This window comes from Vitis riparia, chromosome 5 (assembly GCF_004353265.1).
Source record: "Vitis riparia cultivar Riparia Gloire de Montpellier isolate 1030 chromosome 5, EGFV_Vit.rip_1.0, whole genome shotgun sequence".
In the NCBI taxonomy this organism is placed as follows: domain Eukaryota; kingdom Viridiplantae; phylum Streptophyta; class Magnoliopsida; order Vitales; family Vitaceae; genus Vitis; species Vitis riparia.
This window is the reverse complement of record NC_048435.1, coordinates 23,673,400-23,693,809: the sequence shown is the minus strand read 5'-3', so window position 1 is coordinate 23,693,809 and position 20,410 is coordinate 23,673,400. Positions and strand designations below refer to the sequence as shown.

The following is a 20,410-nucleotide window of genomic DNA, read 5'->3' as shown; positions in this document are numbered from 1 at the left end:
GAATTGAAGCTCAAGTGAGTATTTCTCAATCATATATGTATCAAATGAGAGCTCAAAAATTGCTTTTCATTAATTATGTATTTCCTTCTAGGCTTTAGTAGGTGACAATCTCATGCCACCAACACACTTGCGAAGGCACGTTCTAATTAATAGTGCCACATTCCCCTTGTGGTCCCACGTTTAAAGGCCTATCGAGTGCCTTGCTGATTCCGGGAACTCCTTCCCAGTTGCATTGGGTGGATGATTTCAAGAAGTTCCGAAGGATGCCAGTTCCGGATGTTCCTATCAATTTGTACCGAACAATCCCAAACGGAAGAACCAAAATGATTTGAATAATTACAACCCGATTCCTCATAGAAACAAAGCAAGACCACTCGGGAGTGATTGTACACAAAATACCATTGCATGTTTGCTATTGAAATTAAATTAATATTACATCCTCTGATAATTTTGATTTCATTTATTCAAATTAATTAGGACATTTATGAAGAGAATTGAAATAACATAGGATCACATGTTAACATTTAAGTATGCATTTAATAGCAAAAAAAGAACTGATTACTTTGGTTTATGCCATGGGAAGCCATTTCTTCCTCCTTTGATATCCAATAAGCTGCTCAAGGTGCGTGATGGTACGAGAATTAGGGATCAATGTACTTTTTCCTTGCCTCTCAAAAATTCAGTCCAAAGTGCAAGTGTGTGTGAGCACTGCACGCACACACACTTGCAGTTTGGACTGAATTTTTGGGAGGCAAGGGAAGAGCTCATTGATCCCTAATTCTCGTACCATCACGTACCTGGAGCAGCTTATTGGATATCAGAGGAGGAAGAAATGGCTTCCTATGGCATAAACCAAGGTAACTGGTTCTTTTTTTGCTATTAAATGCATGCTTAAATGTTAACATGTGATCCTATGCTATTTCAATTCTCTTTTTTTTGGTATCAGAGCAAGCATGACATTTGAGCTGCAATTTTGGGTTAATTTTTTTTATTTCTCGTTTTCTGGTTATGGAAGCCATTTTTTAGGGTTTTTTTTTCGTTTGGTGTTAATTATTGGTTTTCAAGCCCGATTGAGGTTGGAGACTTGTAGAGAATATTGTTTGGAGCAAAACCCATCAATTTTTGTGATTTTTGGAGCTCATTTGATGATATTTCGAAAATTAGGGCTTGTTTGGTTCTTGCTATTATGCGTTTTTTGTGCATTTTTTTGGGTTTGGATTGAAGGATTGATGTTTGAGGATGGAAATAAGTATTTTTGCCAAAAAATGCGCAAAATTTTGGGCGGATTTTTTTTTTCTTCTCCAGAATCAGGCCATGTTCAGCTGGAGGAGAAGATGAACAGGGCCCTGTTGACGTCATCATGACGTCATAAAAAAACAATTTTTTTTTGTTTTGTTTTGTTTGCCTTGGTATTCTTAGATTGATTATGCATATGTTAGAATTGTTATGCATTTGTTAAAATTGACTTTATTGGGACAATTATTATAATTATTGTTTTTATGGTATAATTTTTATTTTATACCAATAATGTTGTCCAAGGTCAATTTTGTTAACTATTTAAATTTATTATGGCAATAAATAACACTTGTGTGATTGCCTATCGCAATTCCAAGTGTGTCAAGTTGCGCAAATTAAATATTTCAGTTTATCATGACAATAGTGAACATATATGTGGTTGCCTATCGTGACCCTATATGTGTCAAATTGTCTTTGCTGAGATAATCTAACTCCCATATTTAGTTGCTTTATTATTGTGATTACTAAGATCCATACGGGTATTGTAATTGTCTTATCGATGATAATAATACTTAGTAGGATGCTTAGATTGGTGAAGGAAATTAATTGTATATTATGAACCGTACTAATTTTCTTTGCCCTTTTGGTAATAAAATCAGCACATCTTGGTTGTAATATTTAATTAGTTGTCCTTACCGCCGTGTAATTTTCAAAATTCCAAGCTATTGCTAAATTGAGAAATTATGGAAACTAGCAAATGCATGATATTGTAATAACATGCATATTGTTGAATTTTGCTATTTTCCATCTACCAGCAATCCTGGTATTTCTCTGCAATTGTCTGCCATCAAACCTCTTACTGGAAATAATTTTGAAGAATGGTTCGAGTCTTTCAACGTGCATATGACTCTGCAAAATCTAGACTTAGCTTTGAGGGTTGATGAGCCAAGTAAGCCCACTGATGTGAGCTTTGCAGATGAAAGATTATTTTATGAAAGATGGGAGTACTCCAACAGGAGTTGTTTGATGGTGATGAAATACATTATGGATAAATCTATCAAAGAATGCGTGCCAAAGATGGAAAGGGCCAAAAACTTCTTGGAATATGTGAAAGCCAATTATACCAAGATTGATAAGGCAGAAATGACAACTCATTTGAAGCTTCTCACAACTACTGTATATGATGGAGTTAGTGGGGTTAGAGATCATATCATCAAGCTAAAGCACTACTTCAACAAGGCAAATGAGATGAAAGTGGAGTTGGGTGAAAATTTTCTGAAATGGTTGATACTTGAGTCTCTTCCTGTTTCCTTTGATGCAGTGAAGTTGACTTACAATACCTTGAAGGAAGAGTGGACTCTGGAGGAGTTGATGTCCATTGTAGTGCAACATGAAGTCTCACTGAAGAAAAATGAGACTCACTCCCTTGCTCTTGTAACTGATCAAGTCAGTAATATGAAGAAAAACCTCCACACAAGAATTTTGGAGGCTTTAAGCAGTTCAAGAGGAAAGGGAATTCAAATAAAGGAACCTCCAATGCATCTGCTTCTTCTAATGCTGCAAAGAGTGAGAAATTCAAGGGAAGTGCAACTTTTGCCACAAGATTGGCCACAAGCAGGCTGATTGCTTCAAATTTAAAAATTGGCTAGAGAAGAAAAAGAAATGTGAAATTGTGGTTGTGGTTAATTTGAATGCAAACATGATTGAGACAAATATTGTTGATGGTCATGCCAATTCTTGGTGGTTAGATACTGGTGCCACTATTCATGTCATTAATTCTTTGCAGGAGATGACAAACAAAAAGAGGCCGTCAAAGCATGAAGAATGTGTGTATATGGGTGACGGAAGCAAAGTGAAAGTGGAATTTTTTGGCATGATAAAGCTAAAGTTGATCACATAATTTTTTTTGTTGTTACACAATGTGGCTTTCATACCCTCACTTCGGAGGAATCTGATTTCTGTATCTTCTTTGGATAGACATGGTTATTCTTTTCACTTTGGAGGTGGAAAAGTGGATATTTTTAGCAACTCAATCTTAATTGGCAATGGTGTTTTGTTTGGAAATCTTTATAGTCTCAGTTTGTATTATGGTTCATTATGTGATTCATCTTCTATTAATTTTGTTGTTGGTTGCAAGCGTGCTAGAATGAATTTGAGTTCTTCCATGTTATGACACAAACGCCTAGGTCATATTTCTAGGCAAAGATTAGAGAGATTGGTTAAAGATGGTGTGCTTTCTAATCTTGATTTTTCAGACTTCGAAACTTGTGTTGTTTGCTTAAAGGGAAAGATGACATCAAAGACCAGAAAGGAAAAGATTGATAGGTGTGGAAGTACTTTAGACTTGATCCACACAGATATATGTGGTCATTTGACACCAACTGCTTTAAGGGGTTATAAATATTTCATCACTTTTATTGATGATTTCTCTAGATTTGGTTATGTTGAACTAATCCATGAGAAATCTGACTCCCTGAATGTGTTTAAAGCCTTTAAGGCTAAGGTGGAGTTGCAGTTGGGAAAGCCCATTAAAGCTGTGAAGTTTGATAGAGGTGGTGAGTATTATGGGAGATAGGATGAGACTAGATGGAATCTTGGACCATTCACTAAGTTTCTGTTGGAATGCGGCATTGATGCGAGATATACAATGCCAGACACTTCTCAACAGAATGGGGTTGCAGAAAGGAGGAATCGCACATTGTTAGATATTGTGAGGTGCATGTTGTCCAATTCCTCTTTACCAAAATTTATGTGGGGTGAAGCCTTAAGGACTGCGGCATATATTTTGAATCAAGTGCCCAGTAAGTCTGTGCCTAAGACACCTTATGAGCTATGGTCAGGAAAGAAACCCAGCCTTCACCATTTCCATGTTTGGGGATGTAAGGCTGAGGTTAGGCCCTATAACCCACAGTCAAAGAAACTTGATCCTAAAACCATTAGTGGTTTCTTTGTTGGCTATTGCATTGGATCAAGGGGTTCGTGATTTTATTGTCCATCTCATACCATCAGGATCATTGAGTCAGACAAGGCTGTATATTTTGAGGATGAAGTCAATGCTGATCCAAATTTTGTGCCTCGTAAGATACCTTTTGGAGAAGAGCATGTTGTGATTCATTTTCCTACATCTCATGTTCCAAATGTGGATGTTCCTATTGTCCAACAGTCAGCCACTAATCAAGGGGAGCATGGTGATCAAGTGGAATCTGGCCTTCCTGTAGATGATACTGTTGTTAATGAGGTTCCTTTGAGAAGATCACTGAGGGTTCTGATTACTACTCAAAAAGTGCTATTTGATAGCTTGTAATTAACTCTTTTAAACACTTTTGAGTAGTAGTTATTACCTTTTAACCCAATTAACATATTAAGGACCCTTGCAATCAATTCTAATCAAATTGTGTTAAGTTTTGGTGTTTTGATAGCTTTTCGATCACCAAAGCAATCCGAGATTGAGGAGAGTTCTTTGGAATCCATGGCAAAGCAATGGAAAGCTCAGAAACATGAAAAACCAAAGTATTGAAGCTTTAAAGTCCTTGAAGCAAATCTGGAATGCAAGGAGGGGAAGCAAAGAGAAATCTGCCATGAAGCATTCTTGATGACAGTCATGTCAGCCACTTTTGGAGCACTTCCTGGAGTTCAATTTATGCATGCTATATGTCGTTTCGAAGCTCAGGAAGTCAACAATCCAATGCTTCAAATGGTATGCGATTCGGAGTTGAAATGAAGGAGTTACAGCCATTGGAAGTCGATCACTCCAAGTTGAAGGAAAATTTTGCACTGCTGCGAAATCACCCTTTTGCTGCGAAAATGTTGTCCTTTTGCTGCGAAAATTTCGCAGCCATTTTGCACAGTGCAACGAAATTTCTCCTGAAGCTTCCCGATATTTGCGACCGACATTTTGAGATTTTTTGCTTTAGATATTTGATGTTTAAATCCCCAAACTCTCCTTGTAACCCACCTATTATAGGATTCCTTAGTCTTTAAGTAAGAACAAAGGAGTGAATAACCTCTTATATATAGTTTGTAATTTTCTTTATCAATATAAATCAATCTCTCGGGAGCTTGTTCTCATATATCATGATGTAATCGGTGGAAGGAAGAAATATATTTTACAGAGCACTTGCTCTGTTTTTCCTTCATATTTTTGTTTTCTCGTTATTTTTATTTCTAGCCAATCAAACTCTGAGGATTTTTCCTCAGAGGATGAGTGGCTAGGCTCTTTGTCTCTTAGAGTGGAGAAAGCCGGGTAAGTTTCCACATGCATAAATTGGAAGTTTTGTTGTTTTAGTTTTTAATGAAGAGAAAGTGTGACCCGTTAATGGTTTTTATCTTTTTAGTTAACTTAAAACGCCTTTAAATCACCTGGGCCAACACTTGGTAAGACAAGTGATCTCCATCCATTGAGATGCACTAGTTTACCTCTTGCGAGCCTTTGGGAGGTGGTTTGAATGTAGGATTTTCTAGAATAGCCAACACTTGGTAAGCTTTTAGACTCCAAGGAGACATCTATTAGTTATCTCTTGCGAGCTTTTGACGGGTAATCCAAGGTTAAGGATCACCTTGAATGGCAAATGCTAGGTGAGAGGCATGAGTCATTGCAAGATGAATCAGTGAGAGAGATTTAGTGTTTGAACCCATTAAGGGGAAGCATCTGTACCACACCGGTTAGAGAATTAACTATATGTTAATTCTCTAATGCGAGGAAAAGAAACAAGTGACCAGAACTCCCTTTTTGTACAAGGAATCTAAGCCTAGTGATCTAAACTCTAAGAAACATTTTTCTTTGTAAGTAAAATCAGTTACTATTTTTGGTTAGTTTAAAACCAAACCTTTTTCACTCAAACATCTTTATGTTTTCTTTTAAAGCTAACCTTGAAATGAAAAAGCACCAATTCAGCTTTGAATTGATATCAATTGTGAAGTGAAAACTCATCCTAGTGAACGACCCTAGAACCACTATGCTATGCTAGCTAAGGCTATCCTAGTACATGGTGTAATAGGTTATAAATTTTGTTGATTACTCCCTTCTGAGGACCACAATCAAGGGACATCAGCTGGACATGAATCAGTTGAGACACCAATTGGGAACGAATCAAGTTCGTAGGCCGGCTATTTCAGATGATTATATGGTTTATTTGTAGGAGCATGAGTATGATGGTTATGATGCTTTTGATCTAATCACTTATCAAGAAGCAATTCATTGTCCTCAATTCACTTCTTGGAAAAAAGCCATGGATGATGAAATGAATTCTATGTATATGAATAGTGTTTGGGACTTGGTTGAATTGTCACATGGTTGTAAACCAGTTGGGTGTAAGTGGGTCTTTAAGACCAAACGTGATTCTAGCGGGAAAATAGAAAGAGATGTGTGTGCATTTGGAAGAGCATCCTCTTTTCTTCTCTTGGAGAGCACTGCACGCGCACACACTTTATTTGGACCACTTGACTTAATGGGTTAGTCAAGTGAATTAGAGTGAGCTTATAAAAAATCAAGCAACAATATGTGTCCAGTCCCATTATGGACCACATTGCAAAAATTAAATTAACACTGATTTATGATATTATCAAATTGATTATGTAAGTCCACACATAAAAATTCCAACAATTTATCCCATGAATCTTGAAGAATTCAAAAACTCAAAAAACAACACACGAAGGCAAGCAATATATACATGCAATTAAACAAATTGGAAAGGAAGATTAGAAGAGAAGACAACATATGCGTTTGTGGAGGCCATTAATTTCTTTTATGACCTACTTTCTGGGATAGAAACAGAGTTAATATAGATGATGAAGATCTATAGAGAGATGTAAGGTGATGGGTTTAAATTTGAAGTAGTCCATTTATAGGGGTTGGGGTTGCCGCGAGTCCATGGGATGGCACATCAGGTGGGGTAAGATGTCTATAAATTAATTTGGCCTCAAAATTCTTCTCATTCCTTGAACTCTCATTTTCTTTGGTCGTCATGCCTTTTTTGGTTCTCCCGGAAGGACAATGACTGCATATGGTAAATAGGTAAGATTATGGTTTTTCCTTGTGAAAAAAACGAGTAACGAGAATTTAGAAAGAGATAAAAGAATAAGATGCAAAACTTGGAAATGATAAATTTTTTTAGTGTAAGGAAAAAACCACCATGGAAAAATATTTCAAAAAATGGTAAAAAAATAAAATTAAACTAATGAATAAAGTAGATTCATTTTTCAGGTCTAGATAGAATTTAGATCACCAAACTCTAATAATAATCAAATAATCCATAATTTTATACATTATAGATGCTCACGTGCCATGTAAGTAAGTTGAACACAAAAAATGAAAATAAGATTACCAAAGCATTGCAAATGTAACGACCTGCTTCCAACTGTGTAGATATTGTTTTCTTTGGACCCAAATGAGCCCTCATAACTTTAAAACGCGTCCACAAGGTTAAGAGAAGTCCATACTTATATAGCATTAGGAACTTTCTTCCCTATCCGATGTGGGATGTCACAAACACCCTCTTATGCAGACATAATGTCCTCGTTGTGTCCCATAGGATTGCAAAGTCAAACAAACAAACACCTCTAAGGGGCCAAACAAACCTCCACGCCGAGGTCGGAGATAAACTCTGATACTATTTGTAATGACCCATTCCCAACTGTGTAGATATTGTCCGCTTTAAACCCAAATAGACCCTTATGACTTTAAAACGCGTTTACAGAGTTACGAGGAGTCCATACTTATATAGCGCTATGAATTTTCCCTCTATCCGATGTGAGATGTCACAAACACCCCCCATGCAGACACAACGTCCTTGTTGTGTCCCACGGGATTGTAGGGCCAAACAGACAAACACCCTTATGAGACCAAACAAACCTCACACTAAGATCAGGGATAGACTCTAATACTATTATTACAAACCTCTCAGGTTTAAAGCCCCAATAACAATAATAATTATTACAAAGAAAATAATATATAAATATTTTCTTTCCTTTTTGTCTTAAATAAGGAATTTCCCATTTTATGAGAATGAAAAAAAAATTATATATAAAAGAATTGTTCAAATTATTATTAAAAATTTATATATTTTTCAATAATTATATTATCTATATTAAAATATAAAATTGATATACTTATAATTTACAAAATGACATATTAATATTATTATAAATCAAAATTTGATCTCAATATGTTAAATCCCATATTCTCGGGTAAGTGTAAAATGAGACCATTTAATTTCTTATAATATGAAGCTTTTATTAAGTTTAATAAAATTATTTTCACAAAATCTTGGTTTGGACTTAAATTGAAATTAACTCAACATTTCTTTAGTTTGATTTGAAGAATTTTTGGACTAAATATACATTTATTTAAGTTAAATTATAGGGAAAAAAAAATTCCAAACCTTCGAGCTAATTAAATTTCTTTTCAGCTTTATAGTGGATGAAAGTTCGAACCAAAAACGCTCCAATGGTCAAACCTATCACTCAAATTAGGTATATAAAAATAACTTCAAAATATTAATAAACCATTTAGAGAAAAGTACAACAATAATAAATTAACATAAGGTTGTATGGTATAATATTAAAAAACAACGTCCTTAATAAAGTAAGTTATCTCCAAACTTGAAGATGGTAAGACAAAAGGTTTCATGCACATTTCTATTTTGCTTATATTTGAATAAGAAGCACATAATAATTTTGTTCTATTCTATGAAGATAACTCCGTTCAATTTGTTAGTATTCATAGTCTCTCTTTTTTACTATTTGTTTCCAAAGGCTTTGAATGTTTTTTTTAGATACTCATTTTTTAATTTCAATGAATAAATTGAGTATTAGAGCTTTTGAAACTTCATTCAACAACTTTTGTTTAATATTTAAAAACTTATAACTCTTGTTTGAGACTCATAATCTTAAATTGAGAACAAAATGAGCAATTTTTTATTATTTAATTTTCTCATAAAATTACCAAAAACAAAACAAATGTCAATTCTATTAGAGCTTCAAAAACTTCATTCAATAACTTTAGTTTAATATTTAAAAACTTATAACTCTTGTTTGAGACTCAATCTTAAATTGAGAACAAAATGAGCAAAATCTTTATTTATTTGATTTTATCATAAAATTACCAAAAACAAAACAAATGTCAATTCTTCTAAACAAAGAGTTTTTATATTAGAACCCTATGAAGTATATATAATAATAATAATAATAATAATAATAATAATAATAATAAAATAGATTGATATTGATGTAATGTAATCCATTATTAATGATCAATCCTGAACTTGACAGATCATTCATTTTTTGGTATATGAAATAGAAGATTTCACTAAGCTAGTTGTTAAAAAAGTAGTCTTGACTATAAAATAATGACAAGGGAAAGGAGAAAGTAATGAAAGTAAAATAAAGTAAAAAAGATTGGAATACAATACCCGATTTGTTATATAAATAGGCAAATACTCCTTTCGATTATGGACAACAATAGTATGGTCCACCATTATGGGTATAATGGAAAGATGCATGTGACCAAGTTACTATTATTTATTTTTCTCACTTTGTGTTAAGCATAATAATTTTTCTTAATAAATTCTTTGTTGTAAAAGAATTTTTTTTGTGAATGTATTACAGTTAAATACTCTTTTTTTTTCTTTTGTAAATACAAAGAAACAAATAAAAAAAATGAAACAATATAAAAGAACTAAAAGATGTTTTTAAAAAATATATTATTTAAGATATTCTCTAAAAACATTTTATTTTCCATTCTTAAGAACAAAAAATAAAAAACAGTTTTTAATTGTATTTTTTTAATTTTTTTTTTTTAGAAAATAGAAAGTTTTTCTAAAAAATAATGGTTTTTTTTTCCTATTTGATTTATTTTCCTTAAGATTTGGTAAACATGCTATAAAGAAATCCTTATTTGGATTTAAAACCCATTGAGATGGACATGACTAAAAGAAATTAAAATTCCAATTATATTAAAGTAAATATAATCTATTAGTTAATTAATTTTTATATTTTATTATAAATTAAACTTATATATGTGTATATCTATATATATATATATATATATTTAAAGAAGGAAAAATGGGAAAAAAAATTAAATTAAATTATTTTTATTTAATTTGATTTATAAATGGGTTGAGATCACCCCAAATTTGAAACGACCTAGGTTTAATATGAATTTGATTTGATTTACATTATAAGAAAAATACAAGGTAATTCAGCCTTAAAAGTAATTAAAAATTTGAAAATTAAAACCCACTTGAGTTTTAAAATTTTTAACTTAAAATATAATTAATATATTTAAAAATTAATTTAAACTTTAATAATAATAAATTAATTTAATAGAATATACAATAAAATATATAATAATAAATAAAAAATCATTAAATATTAATAATAATTATCAATCACAAGAAATGAAAAATAAAAAGATTATAGAATATCGGATCCCAAGAAAACTGAAAATTGAATGGATAAAATCAAAATTTTTTAAAAGTTTGAAAAATCAAAATTTATAATTATTGAAAATTAAATTAATTTGTTCGATTTATTTTTATTGATTTCGTTGTGTTTAATGCTACATGGACCAATAATGCGTCCAGGTACAGAGGGGCTGCAATTAATCATTTTTTCTTCTAGAAATAGCCCCGGATAACGAAAAGAAAAAAAAAATTGATTTGTGGCTCCTGTGTACGGTGCTGTGTTTCTCCCTCAGCACCCCACAAGTCAATGGCTTCTCTGATCAATCCGTCGACCAATTTCTGCAACTCCAAGGTTCGTACAGGAAGTCGGGTCAGCCAACAGTTGCGGGTCAACCCGTTATCTCTGAATTTGAAGAACAATCAGCGTGGGAAGGTCTCTTTCTCAGTTGTGTGTAAGGCAGTGTCTGTTAAACCCCAAACCGACGTTGAAGGCCTCAACATTGCTGAAGATGTCACTCAGGTGAGTGGTTTCGGGGTTCTATGAATTGGGTCGTTTTTGTTTTCTTGGGAATTTGAGTGGGGATTTGCCAATTTTGAACTGGGATTTTTATTTTGGGGGGTAATTTTTGGTTTTATCAAGATGGTTTTTGCTGCTGTTATTGTTTATGTTGATCAGGTGAAATAATTGAGTGCTCTGAGAATAGTTTCTGGGAATTCCTAATTGGGTCGTTTTTCCTAGAATTCTGTGGGTTATAACAAACAGATATTGAATTGAGTGCTCTTAGAATGGTTTCTGGGAATTCTTAATTTGGTCGATTTTACTAGAATTCTTTGGGTTATAACCTCATTGATATTGAAGGTCCCAACATTATAGAAGATGTCACTCAGGTGAAAGTTTTAAAAAATTTACGAAGTTGGGCGTTTTTGTTTTCTTGAGAATTTGAGTGTGGATTTGTTAATTTTGAGATTTATAGTCAATTTTGCCATAGGTGAAATTGAGGTGTTTTTTTTAATAGCTTGTGGAGTTGTCAAGTTTGACTTCTTGGTTTGGTTTTCTTTCTTGGATGAAGATGTATTAATCAGGTGATAAACAACCAGTTTTATTGGAATGGTTTATGGGAATTACTAATTGTATCCTTTTTCTTACAAACTGATATTGAAGTTCTCAACATTGGTGAATACGTTACTACTCAGGTGAATGCTTTCCAGTGTTTTTAGAAACTGAGTCAATTTTTTTACCTTGGGAATTTCAGTGTGCATTGGTGGATTTTGAAATTTTTGTTGTCTGTGGATGATGGTGAAATCGAACTGATTTTCAGGATCAGTTGTAGAAAATATCAAGTTGTCTTTATTGTTGTTTTTCTTGATTTTTTTTTTTGTCCTTTTTGGATGAAGATTTTTATGAGGGGAAAAAGTTGAGTGTTTTTCTTAGAATAGTTTATGGGAATTACTGATTGGATTCTTCTTATGTACTTGAAATTTGACCATGTCTGATTGAGTGTGATGTTGCCAGAATTTGTATGACATAGGAATTTGACAATCTTCATCCTTTTGCAAATTATACAAGTTGTTGATAAGGTTGGTTCTTATGTCAACTTTTGGGTTTCAATTAATGGATGGATAAATATTAAGATCTTCTTATACACAGAGGTATTTGATTTTGTACTACTTCATTCGAATTCTTGATGCAGGCTCAAGTGAGGGGTTGAACCTCTTATTTTTTGAATAATTCATCAAAATTGAGAAACAAGTTATTTTTCTTACTAGGGAATTTGATAGTGATTACTTGAATTTCAAAAGTTTTACATTTAGAAGCTGAAAATATGAAATTATAATAGTTTTATTTTACGCATTTCAACAGTCCTGTTGCTATTCCTATATTTGTTGCTGAGGTCAACTCATGCACTGACTATAGCAATGTATGGGGTTCAATTATAATGACAAGCTGGACCTTGAACTTTTAAACAGTTGGGTAAAACTCTATCTAGTGGTACCACTCAGTTAATGCAAAATATTTTTCAGAAATTTGATGTTAAAGGGGCAAATTTCAAAATCAGAGGATGTTTTGTAGCAATTATGATATCCTATAATTTATATAATTAGTCTTGCATATTGTAGAATGTTATATATTCATGTTCTTGGCACGGGAATATGTTGAAACTTGGTCTCTGAGTTTTTGTGATTCACATCATCTAAGGTAATAAAGAGTTGCTGTCAACTAAATTAAGATATTAGGTTACATTCTGAAAGCATGGTCAGCCAACCCACCCAGATTTCCGAGCTTGATTGAAAAGGAGGGGCAGTGGGTTTATTTTTTGGTCATGAGCCAGGATTCGATCCACATTCTCTTAATTTGCCATGTCACCAAGAACCATGGCCTGTTAGGGATCAAAGCTGCATTTGTTGCTTTTCTTTTTATCTCCATGCCTTTTGTTTGCTGTTGATATTCTGTTACTCGACAAAACATATTTAAATTTCTGGTTTACTTATTTTATTGGTTGCTCTGTGACACAGCTTATAGGGAAAACACCGATGGTGTACCTGAATAATATTGTAAAGGGGTCCGTTGCAAACATTGCTGCCAAGCTGGAGATCATGGAGCCCTGTTGCAGTGTCAAGGACAGGTGAGGAAGTTCTCGTATCAGTTTGTCCATAATCAGCTCATCATGCTGGGTTCTGGCAGATGCAATCTCTGAAGTAGGTTCCATGTAGGAGCTGGTTCTATGCATTCTATGGGCCAAATTTTTAGTTCATACTGATTAAGGAACCCAGTACCCCAGATTTCAAATCTGTAGCTCAGAAACAAGATGTTGAAGTGAGGCATAGATATTTCAGATCCATATGAAATGTGCATATTTTAAACTAATGTTTTTATTTTTGTGCCAAAAATGGCTGGATGCAGCTTGAATGAGATGTTTAATGTCCTCATCAACTTTTCTGATATTTGGTTCCAGGATCGGTTACAGTATGATAGCTGATGCTGAACAGAGAGGAGCTATAACACCCGGAAAGGTAAACAAATGGTAGAAATAACCATGTACCTTTATTGTGTACTGTGAAGTTGATATATTCAATGCCTTCACATTGTGCCACTTTTAGAAGTTTTGTCTCAAATTTTGGAATATTCTTTTGGAAAAAGGTAGCTGTTCCATTGGACAGCCATGTTAATTTAAACCTTACTGGTGCATGGTGATCTCCATTGGAATAAGGCAAGACTTTTATGGCAGCTGGTGTTCTCCATTTTTGGTATTCGGTGGGTTATATCTGAGTTGGTTAGGGAGACTCTCCCAAGGTGACATGGTTCTTTTGCAGATAGAAGACGTATTAAGGCTTGGAGAGCTGCTCCTTGTATTTTTTGGATGATTTGGAAGGAAAGAAATAAGAGATACTTTGATTGTGAGGAATTGTTAGATCAACGGCTAAAAAATATTTTTCTTAACAATTTCTTTGTCTGGCTTAGGGTGTATATAGATGGAGGATATTCACACTTGGTTGATTTCATAGATTGGTTGGGTTGTGGGTGAGGGAGGAGTACTTTTTTGTACCCTCTTTTTTGTTTTTGTTTGATTCTCCTTGTATACGGCCTGTGTACTCATATGCGCGTTTTGCGTTTCTTAATTATCAAAAAAAAAAAAAATTTAAACTTTACTGGTGCATTAAAACTATTGGATAGGACTTTTTTTCTACTTAAGAAGGCCTAGTGCAGATCAAAATGTTGCTACTGTAATGTTTTTCTGCCAGGTTACATCCTAATCAGCATCTTTGATGTGTGATGTATCTTCTGGCCTTGATTTTGGGTGCTGGCATCAATCAAGGGTAGGATACGAGCTTTATCTTGTTGCAGAATGGTAGTCCCAAATACATGCTCTTTATCATAAATTGCATGCTCCTTGGCCTTAATAATTGTTTTCTGATACTAATTATCTTCGTATATTTCTTCATTCCTGGTTTGCAGCTAGCTTTTTAACTATTCTCTAAACAATTTCTACTTACAAATTATATAATATGTGAAGTGATGGCCCAGACATTGCTAGTAGTTTCACATGAGTTAAATGGGTTTGGCTGATGATATGGTTCCTTGTGCACAATTTGAAGTTGAAGACACAGAAGTGACCTGTTGTAGAAACTAAAGCTTGGCCTAGTTTCTAATATTGATGGTGTACTAAACCATCTAGTTGTTAATTAGACACTTCAAATCTATCTGGTATTATAATACTTGAGCAGGTTTCTGTATTTTTTTCATTGTTTTCATTAAAATTTATGGTTCTTTTTTTAGATTGGTATTATAATACTTGACCTTTATACATCTCTGTTTTGATTGGTTTTGTTGATTTAATTCTTGTGGACTGGCCCTTGAAAATACAAGTTCATGTAGTTATTTTTGTATAGTCTGTTGGTCATGCTGACAGAGCTTCTTCCTCTTCTGTATTTTCTAGAGTACTCTGGTGGAACCTACAAGTGGAAACACGGGCATTGGTCTCGCATTTATAGCTGCTTCAAAAGGATATAAACTCATATTGACAATGCCAGCATCAATGAGTATGGAAAGAAGGGTTCTCTTAAAAGCATTTGGAGCTGAACTTGTTTTAACTGATCCAGCTAAGGGCATGAAAGGAGCTGTTCAAAAAGCTGAAGAGATTTTGAAGAGCACACCAAATGCTTACATACTTCAGCAATTTGACAATCCAGCAAATCCTAAGGTTTGTGGTGACGATTCTGTACTCCTATATTGTCCCTCCTAGGTTTATTGTAGGTTTGAGTTCTATTCAGTCAAAGTTGTTTTCTGTTGCAACCTTGTGGATGTGGTTTGGTATATACCAACTGAAAAAGACAACAATACTCTTGTCAACGATGCAGGGAACCATGTCTGACCTCAAGTATGTGAAATGGTGAATATTTTTCCTGCAATGCTGTAGTTTACGCATTTTGAGATTGTATCTTATGAAAGGAAATTGTTTTCTATTTGAAATTGAATATTCAGTAGAGGAAGTACAATGGTACAACATTTTCTTCGAAGGAAGAGAAAAGTAAACATGATACCTCAGGAATGCAGGAAAATCACATTGTAGATGATGGCTCCATAGAAATGCATGAGTTTAACCCTTTGTCTGGAGGGTGTTGCTTAGAGATGCCTTAATTTAGATCTGATTTTTCAACATTTTTCCTAAAATTTTTCTTTGTTTTAAATGACGACCAACCTGTTAGGAAAAAGTTTTGGCCTAGGAATCTCCTATGTGGTCATGTGATTATGACCCGAGACAAGGTTGCACGGTGACAATGTTTTTTCTTTTCCCAATTTTTAATTCTGTAGTGGGTATAGTTAGGAGAAGAGAGCGTTTTTAGGTTAATGGATTTGGATTTAAATTAAAAGTATTCATGCAGGTACACTATCAAACAACTGGTCCAGAGATCTGGGAAGATACAAGAGGCAAGGTGGATATTTTTATTGCCGGGATTGGAACCGGTGGAACCATTTCTGGGGTTGGGAAGTTCCTTAAAAAACAAAACCCTAACATCAAGGTAACTGTTTTCCTATTAACAATGGCTAAACTATGCATGATATTTGTCCCCATGTTCATGCCAGCTACTTACAGACCAAAGTCTGAAATAACATTCCCATATAAGCAAATCCAAGTATTGAGGGTTTTGTCTTGCAGGGAAAATGTTTTATAAAGAATGGTTTGCATCTTTTGACATTTCTTTTCATTTGAATTTGGGTTTTCTGACTTTGTGATATATTAGGTTATTGGTGTGGAACCTTTAGAGAGCAACATTCTTTCCGGTGGAAAGCCTGGTATGATAAAAGACAAACTTTCTTGCCCCATTTCAGTTTTAAGATAATGTTCCTTTAAGTCTTTATTCATTTTAAGTTTCAGTAATTTTTATCAACCCTTTAAAATGCAGGTCCTCACAAGATTCAGGGAATTGGAGCTGGTTTTGTACCCTCAAATTTGGATCAGGATGTGGTCGATGAAGTCATAGAGGTCTAAGTCTTGTTTCCTCCTTATAATTTATTGTTTTGTTCCCTTTTGTCTTACTGTGTCATTGAAGTTTGAGCCTCCGCGTATCTTTGGAAACTATCCTAGTTTGAATTCCTAGTCACTCGGCCTTTATAAAACCTATTTTTTTTTTTTCCATTTGAATTTATTATCATAGGGTTTTTCTAATCCTGCATCTATGTGTAATAATCATAATGGTTGTAGCTTGTTGAGTTTTGAAGCCTAATCGAGATCTTGATCTTAGCATTGTCTGATACATTGGTGCTACTCCCATGAACTAATTTGAAAGTTATGTATCATAATATATCCCATTTGATCAGATTAGATATGCTCATATCCCTAGCACATGCATAAATTTGACTATTCTTGCATACTTTTGCTAGATGCGTTAATTGCCCATGTCAATAGTTGAGACCATCAATGGATCTTTCCAATCACTCTAATTTTTGTCTCATCATTTACACTCTGTTGTTTTCACATGGAGCGAGTTGTCAAAATGCTTAAGCTAGACTGAGTGGTAGCCTCATAGATTATCCTGTACACCTTGGAAGATGTTTAATGTATGTTGTATGTGACATTCTACACAATATATTTGCATTATGATTGCTGAATGAAACTCATATGAATCCAACAAGGATTGGTACAAGTTATTTTCTTATGAAACTTTGCTTGTTAACAAGTACAGACAAACTAAAAAGTGCTTATTTAAAAATAAATTATAAAGTTGTGGGGAACCTAACTTTGCTTTCCTCATTAATTTGTAAATCAATGCATAAGTGACCCAAAAGAATCAAGTATCAAGAAAAATTAATTACACCACATAAAAGAAACCAGTTTTTTTTTTGTAGATTGCCTTTGGTTTGATTGATGAACAGACTCGAGTATTGTTTGCTGCTATGGTGATCTTTGAGCAACATTACTTAGCTCAATTGCTTTGATGCCTCTTTGGCCTGATATTTAATCTGGAAATCCAGTGGAACAAGGCCTGCCTTTGCATTTAGTGGGGGATACTTGGACATTGCATGTACATAGCGTAAAATATATCATGCAATTAACCCTGTTATATGTATGTGTGCGTGTGTTTTTCTCAGTTCTAACAAGTTGTTGATTTCACAGAGATATCCAGTGATGAAGCTGTTGAAACTGCAAAACAATTAGCACTCCAGGAAGGCTTGTTGGTTAGTGCTGATTAAATGTTATAAAATTTGAGTTGAGGGAAAGAATGAGTCAAGTGTTTATGTATAATCCCATTCTGCATACATGTGCACACACTAAAATAGCTGGAAATAGAAGCGTATTTTGAAGCTAGAGAAATAGAGCCAAAAGAAAAAAAAAAAAGAGATTAGCAACTGACTTGGCACTTTCAGTGGCAATATTCAGCAGCAAATGTAGTAGTTATGAATTCCCTGGTAGCCACATGTGTCTGTTCTGTGATCAGCATAACAAAGCAAAACAATAAAACTAGAGATATATATAGAACTGAATAATTGAACTAGAGATTTAGATGACTTGTTATTTGAATTTAGCAAAAACGCTTATCCCATCTGATGGATCTTTGATTGGATTGTCCAGATGATGAGTAGTTTGCACAATCAAAATGATGGGAACTAGGGGCATGGTGTTGCCGTAATATATTAGTTATCAAATTTCACTAAATTTTTTCTCCTTTTCCCTTTGGATTTCCTCCAATAAAATTCTATTATTCTTTATTTTTTGTATGAACAAATACTCTCCCTCTTACATGGATTCTTTGGATTCTAATTTCTTTAAAGGTGGGAATTTCTTCTGGAGCAGCAGCTGCAGCTGCAATGAAGGTTGGAAAAAGACCTGAGAATGCAGGAAAGCTTATTGCGGTAGGTGCTTTCATTTGTCTTTACAATGAATTGTAATGCTCCCTTAGCCAATTCCTGAGTGGAATCATTATTCCTGTTGGCATATAAATTATGCGTAAAAAAATGAAGAAAAAGCCATGCAGTCGCATTGCTGAACTCCAAATATTAGTTTATTCCTGTATGGAACCATTATTTTATTGTTATTATTTATTTATTCATTTGTGGGCAGTCCAACACTTATTGGTTATTTGGGAAGGTTTAATTGCTGGCCAGATTTCCTTGTTTAAAACCATTCACGAGTTGAACATGTCTAGATTCCAAAAGCTGAATCTTCCATTTCAGAATTTGATCCTTTTGAGTTTTCTAGGTTAACACTTGTGATCTTAGAATGTCACCAATATCTAGTGCATAGGTACCGCTGAAGTCTGAACATGTGTTTGTAGTTTTATTTATGCATGAAACAGACAGTAGGTTTAACTGAATCTGCTTTGGTTGAAATTTACCTAACAAGAACTCTATAATGCTGATGGGCCAAACCAAACTGTTTATTTTTTGGGTGGTATGACATTTTGGGCCATACCCCACACTTCTAGTGGCTGTTTTGAAGTTATGATGAGCAGTTCTGAACAAACCTATTGGAAGAGATGGTTCAACCTTGTCTTTTTTATAAATTAGTCAAAGTGTTGAATGGCTTGTGGATGGTTTTTCACCCTCTGTTGTCGTTTGATTGACTGGCATTGCTCAAAGCAGCCATAGTTTTGTGATGGGGTTCCTACTGACTTGCTCTGCAAAGAGGGAAAAAGAAAAAGTATATGATCATGTGCAACTTTGTTAAAGCATTCTAGTGGGTTCCAACAACCATCTTCTCACAAACATCAGGCTTCTTGAACTGTCTTGACGTGAGGAATAGAAAAAGCCAATTGCTCGAATCAGCACTAACAAACTATAGGAATTTTCTTTGACGTCTTTGTTTCTCTTTAGCAAGTTAGCACCAATGGCAACTGATATGACTGATGCCATCTTTTGCTTAAAATAATAATCTTTAGTGACTTCTGTTCTCATTTCCTTACATTTAACTTGTTTAAAAATTTTGAATGCTTCCAGGTTGTCTTCCCAAGCTTTGGTGAACGGTACCTCTCCACTGCTCTTTTCCAAACAATTCGAGATGAATGTGAGAAAATGCAACCTGAGCCTTGAGGTCCTTTTTTCTCTGAGTTACTTATTGTGAAACATCGTCATTTTTTTTTTCTCATCCTCTGGGTGTATTTCATTTCATTGATGGATGGATGGATCGACATTTTTGTGCTTATTTTTCTTCTGTTTATGGATAAACTGGATCAGTTCTCTGACTGGATGAATTTATGTTGTACTGTATCCCACAACCAGAAGATGTACCTTCCTTTTTAAAGTTGGTTGATGTAAATCAAGAAACTGAGTCCATGGCCATAAATGAGAGAACTTGCTATTTATGTTTGAATATCTCAACAGAATTCGGGTTTTTTTCTTTCTTCAAACAAACTCTATTCTTCTTTAGGACAATATGCCCATTGAAACTGCATACTAAGCATTTGTTAGTAGCATCAACCTTCCCATTTTCTTGATTTCATTTTTCTAGCTTACCAAACAGAATTGGCCATGCCAGGAGGGAATCCAACCTCCAACCCTTGAAGCAAAGGTAAGAAAGGGCATTGGTTTAGATTACAGGGACCAGCTAATCACTTAGTTTTGCGGTTTATATGTTCACATTGTGTATTTCTCTATGACTATCGTCACATGTCGTTAATCACATTGTTTAATCCTAGCTTTTGGACAAACACACAAGTACTGAAAAAGCAAAAAGAAAGTTAAGAGGTCCCCTACTCTAGACTTCTAGGCTTACAAAGAAAGTTGTGAGTTGAGCTTTTAGAATAACTGGTTGGTTGGTTTATGTCTAGCTCTGCAA

The 20,410-nt window shown here is 34.2% G+C and overlaps 2 protein-coding genes across 2 annotated transcripts; both read left to right on the top strand.

Moving 5' to 3' along the window:
• The first annotated feature begins 2,013 nt into the window (after window positions 1–2,013).
• Window positions 2,014–2,859, top strand: LOC117915318. The gene has a single exon (XM_034830869.1). The coding sequence runs from the start codon at window positions 2,014–2,016 to the stop codon at window positions 2,857–2,859; it is 846 nt and encodes a 281-aa protein (XP_034686760.1).
• An 8,022-nt stretch (window positions 2,860–10,881) lies between these two features.
• On the top strand, window positions 10,882–19,953 carry LOC117914618 (cysteine synthase, chloroplastic/chromoplastic-like). The gene is made up of 10 exons (XM_034830022.1): window positions 10,882–11,157; window positions 13,152–13,261; window positions 13,592–13,649; window positions 15,074–15,337; window positions 16,020–16,157; window positions 16,380–16,431; window positions 16,542–16,621; window positions 17,755–17,814; window positions 18,409–18,489; window positions 19,573–19,953. The coding sequence occupies exons 1-10, from the start codon at window positions 10,945–10,947 to the stop codon at window positions 19,663–19,665; spliced, it is 1,149 nt and encodes a 382-aa protein (XP_034685913.1). The 5' UTR covers window positions 10,882–10,944; the 3' UTR covers window positions 19,666–19,953.
• The last annotated feature ends 457 nt before the right edge of the window (window positions 19,954–20,410 follow it).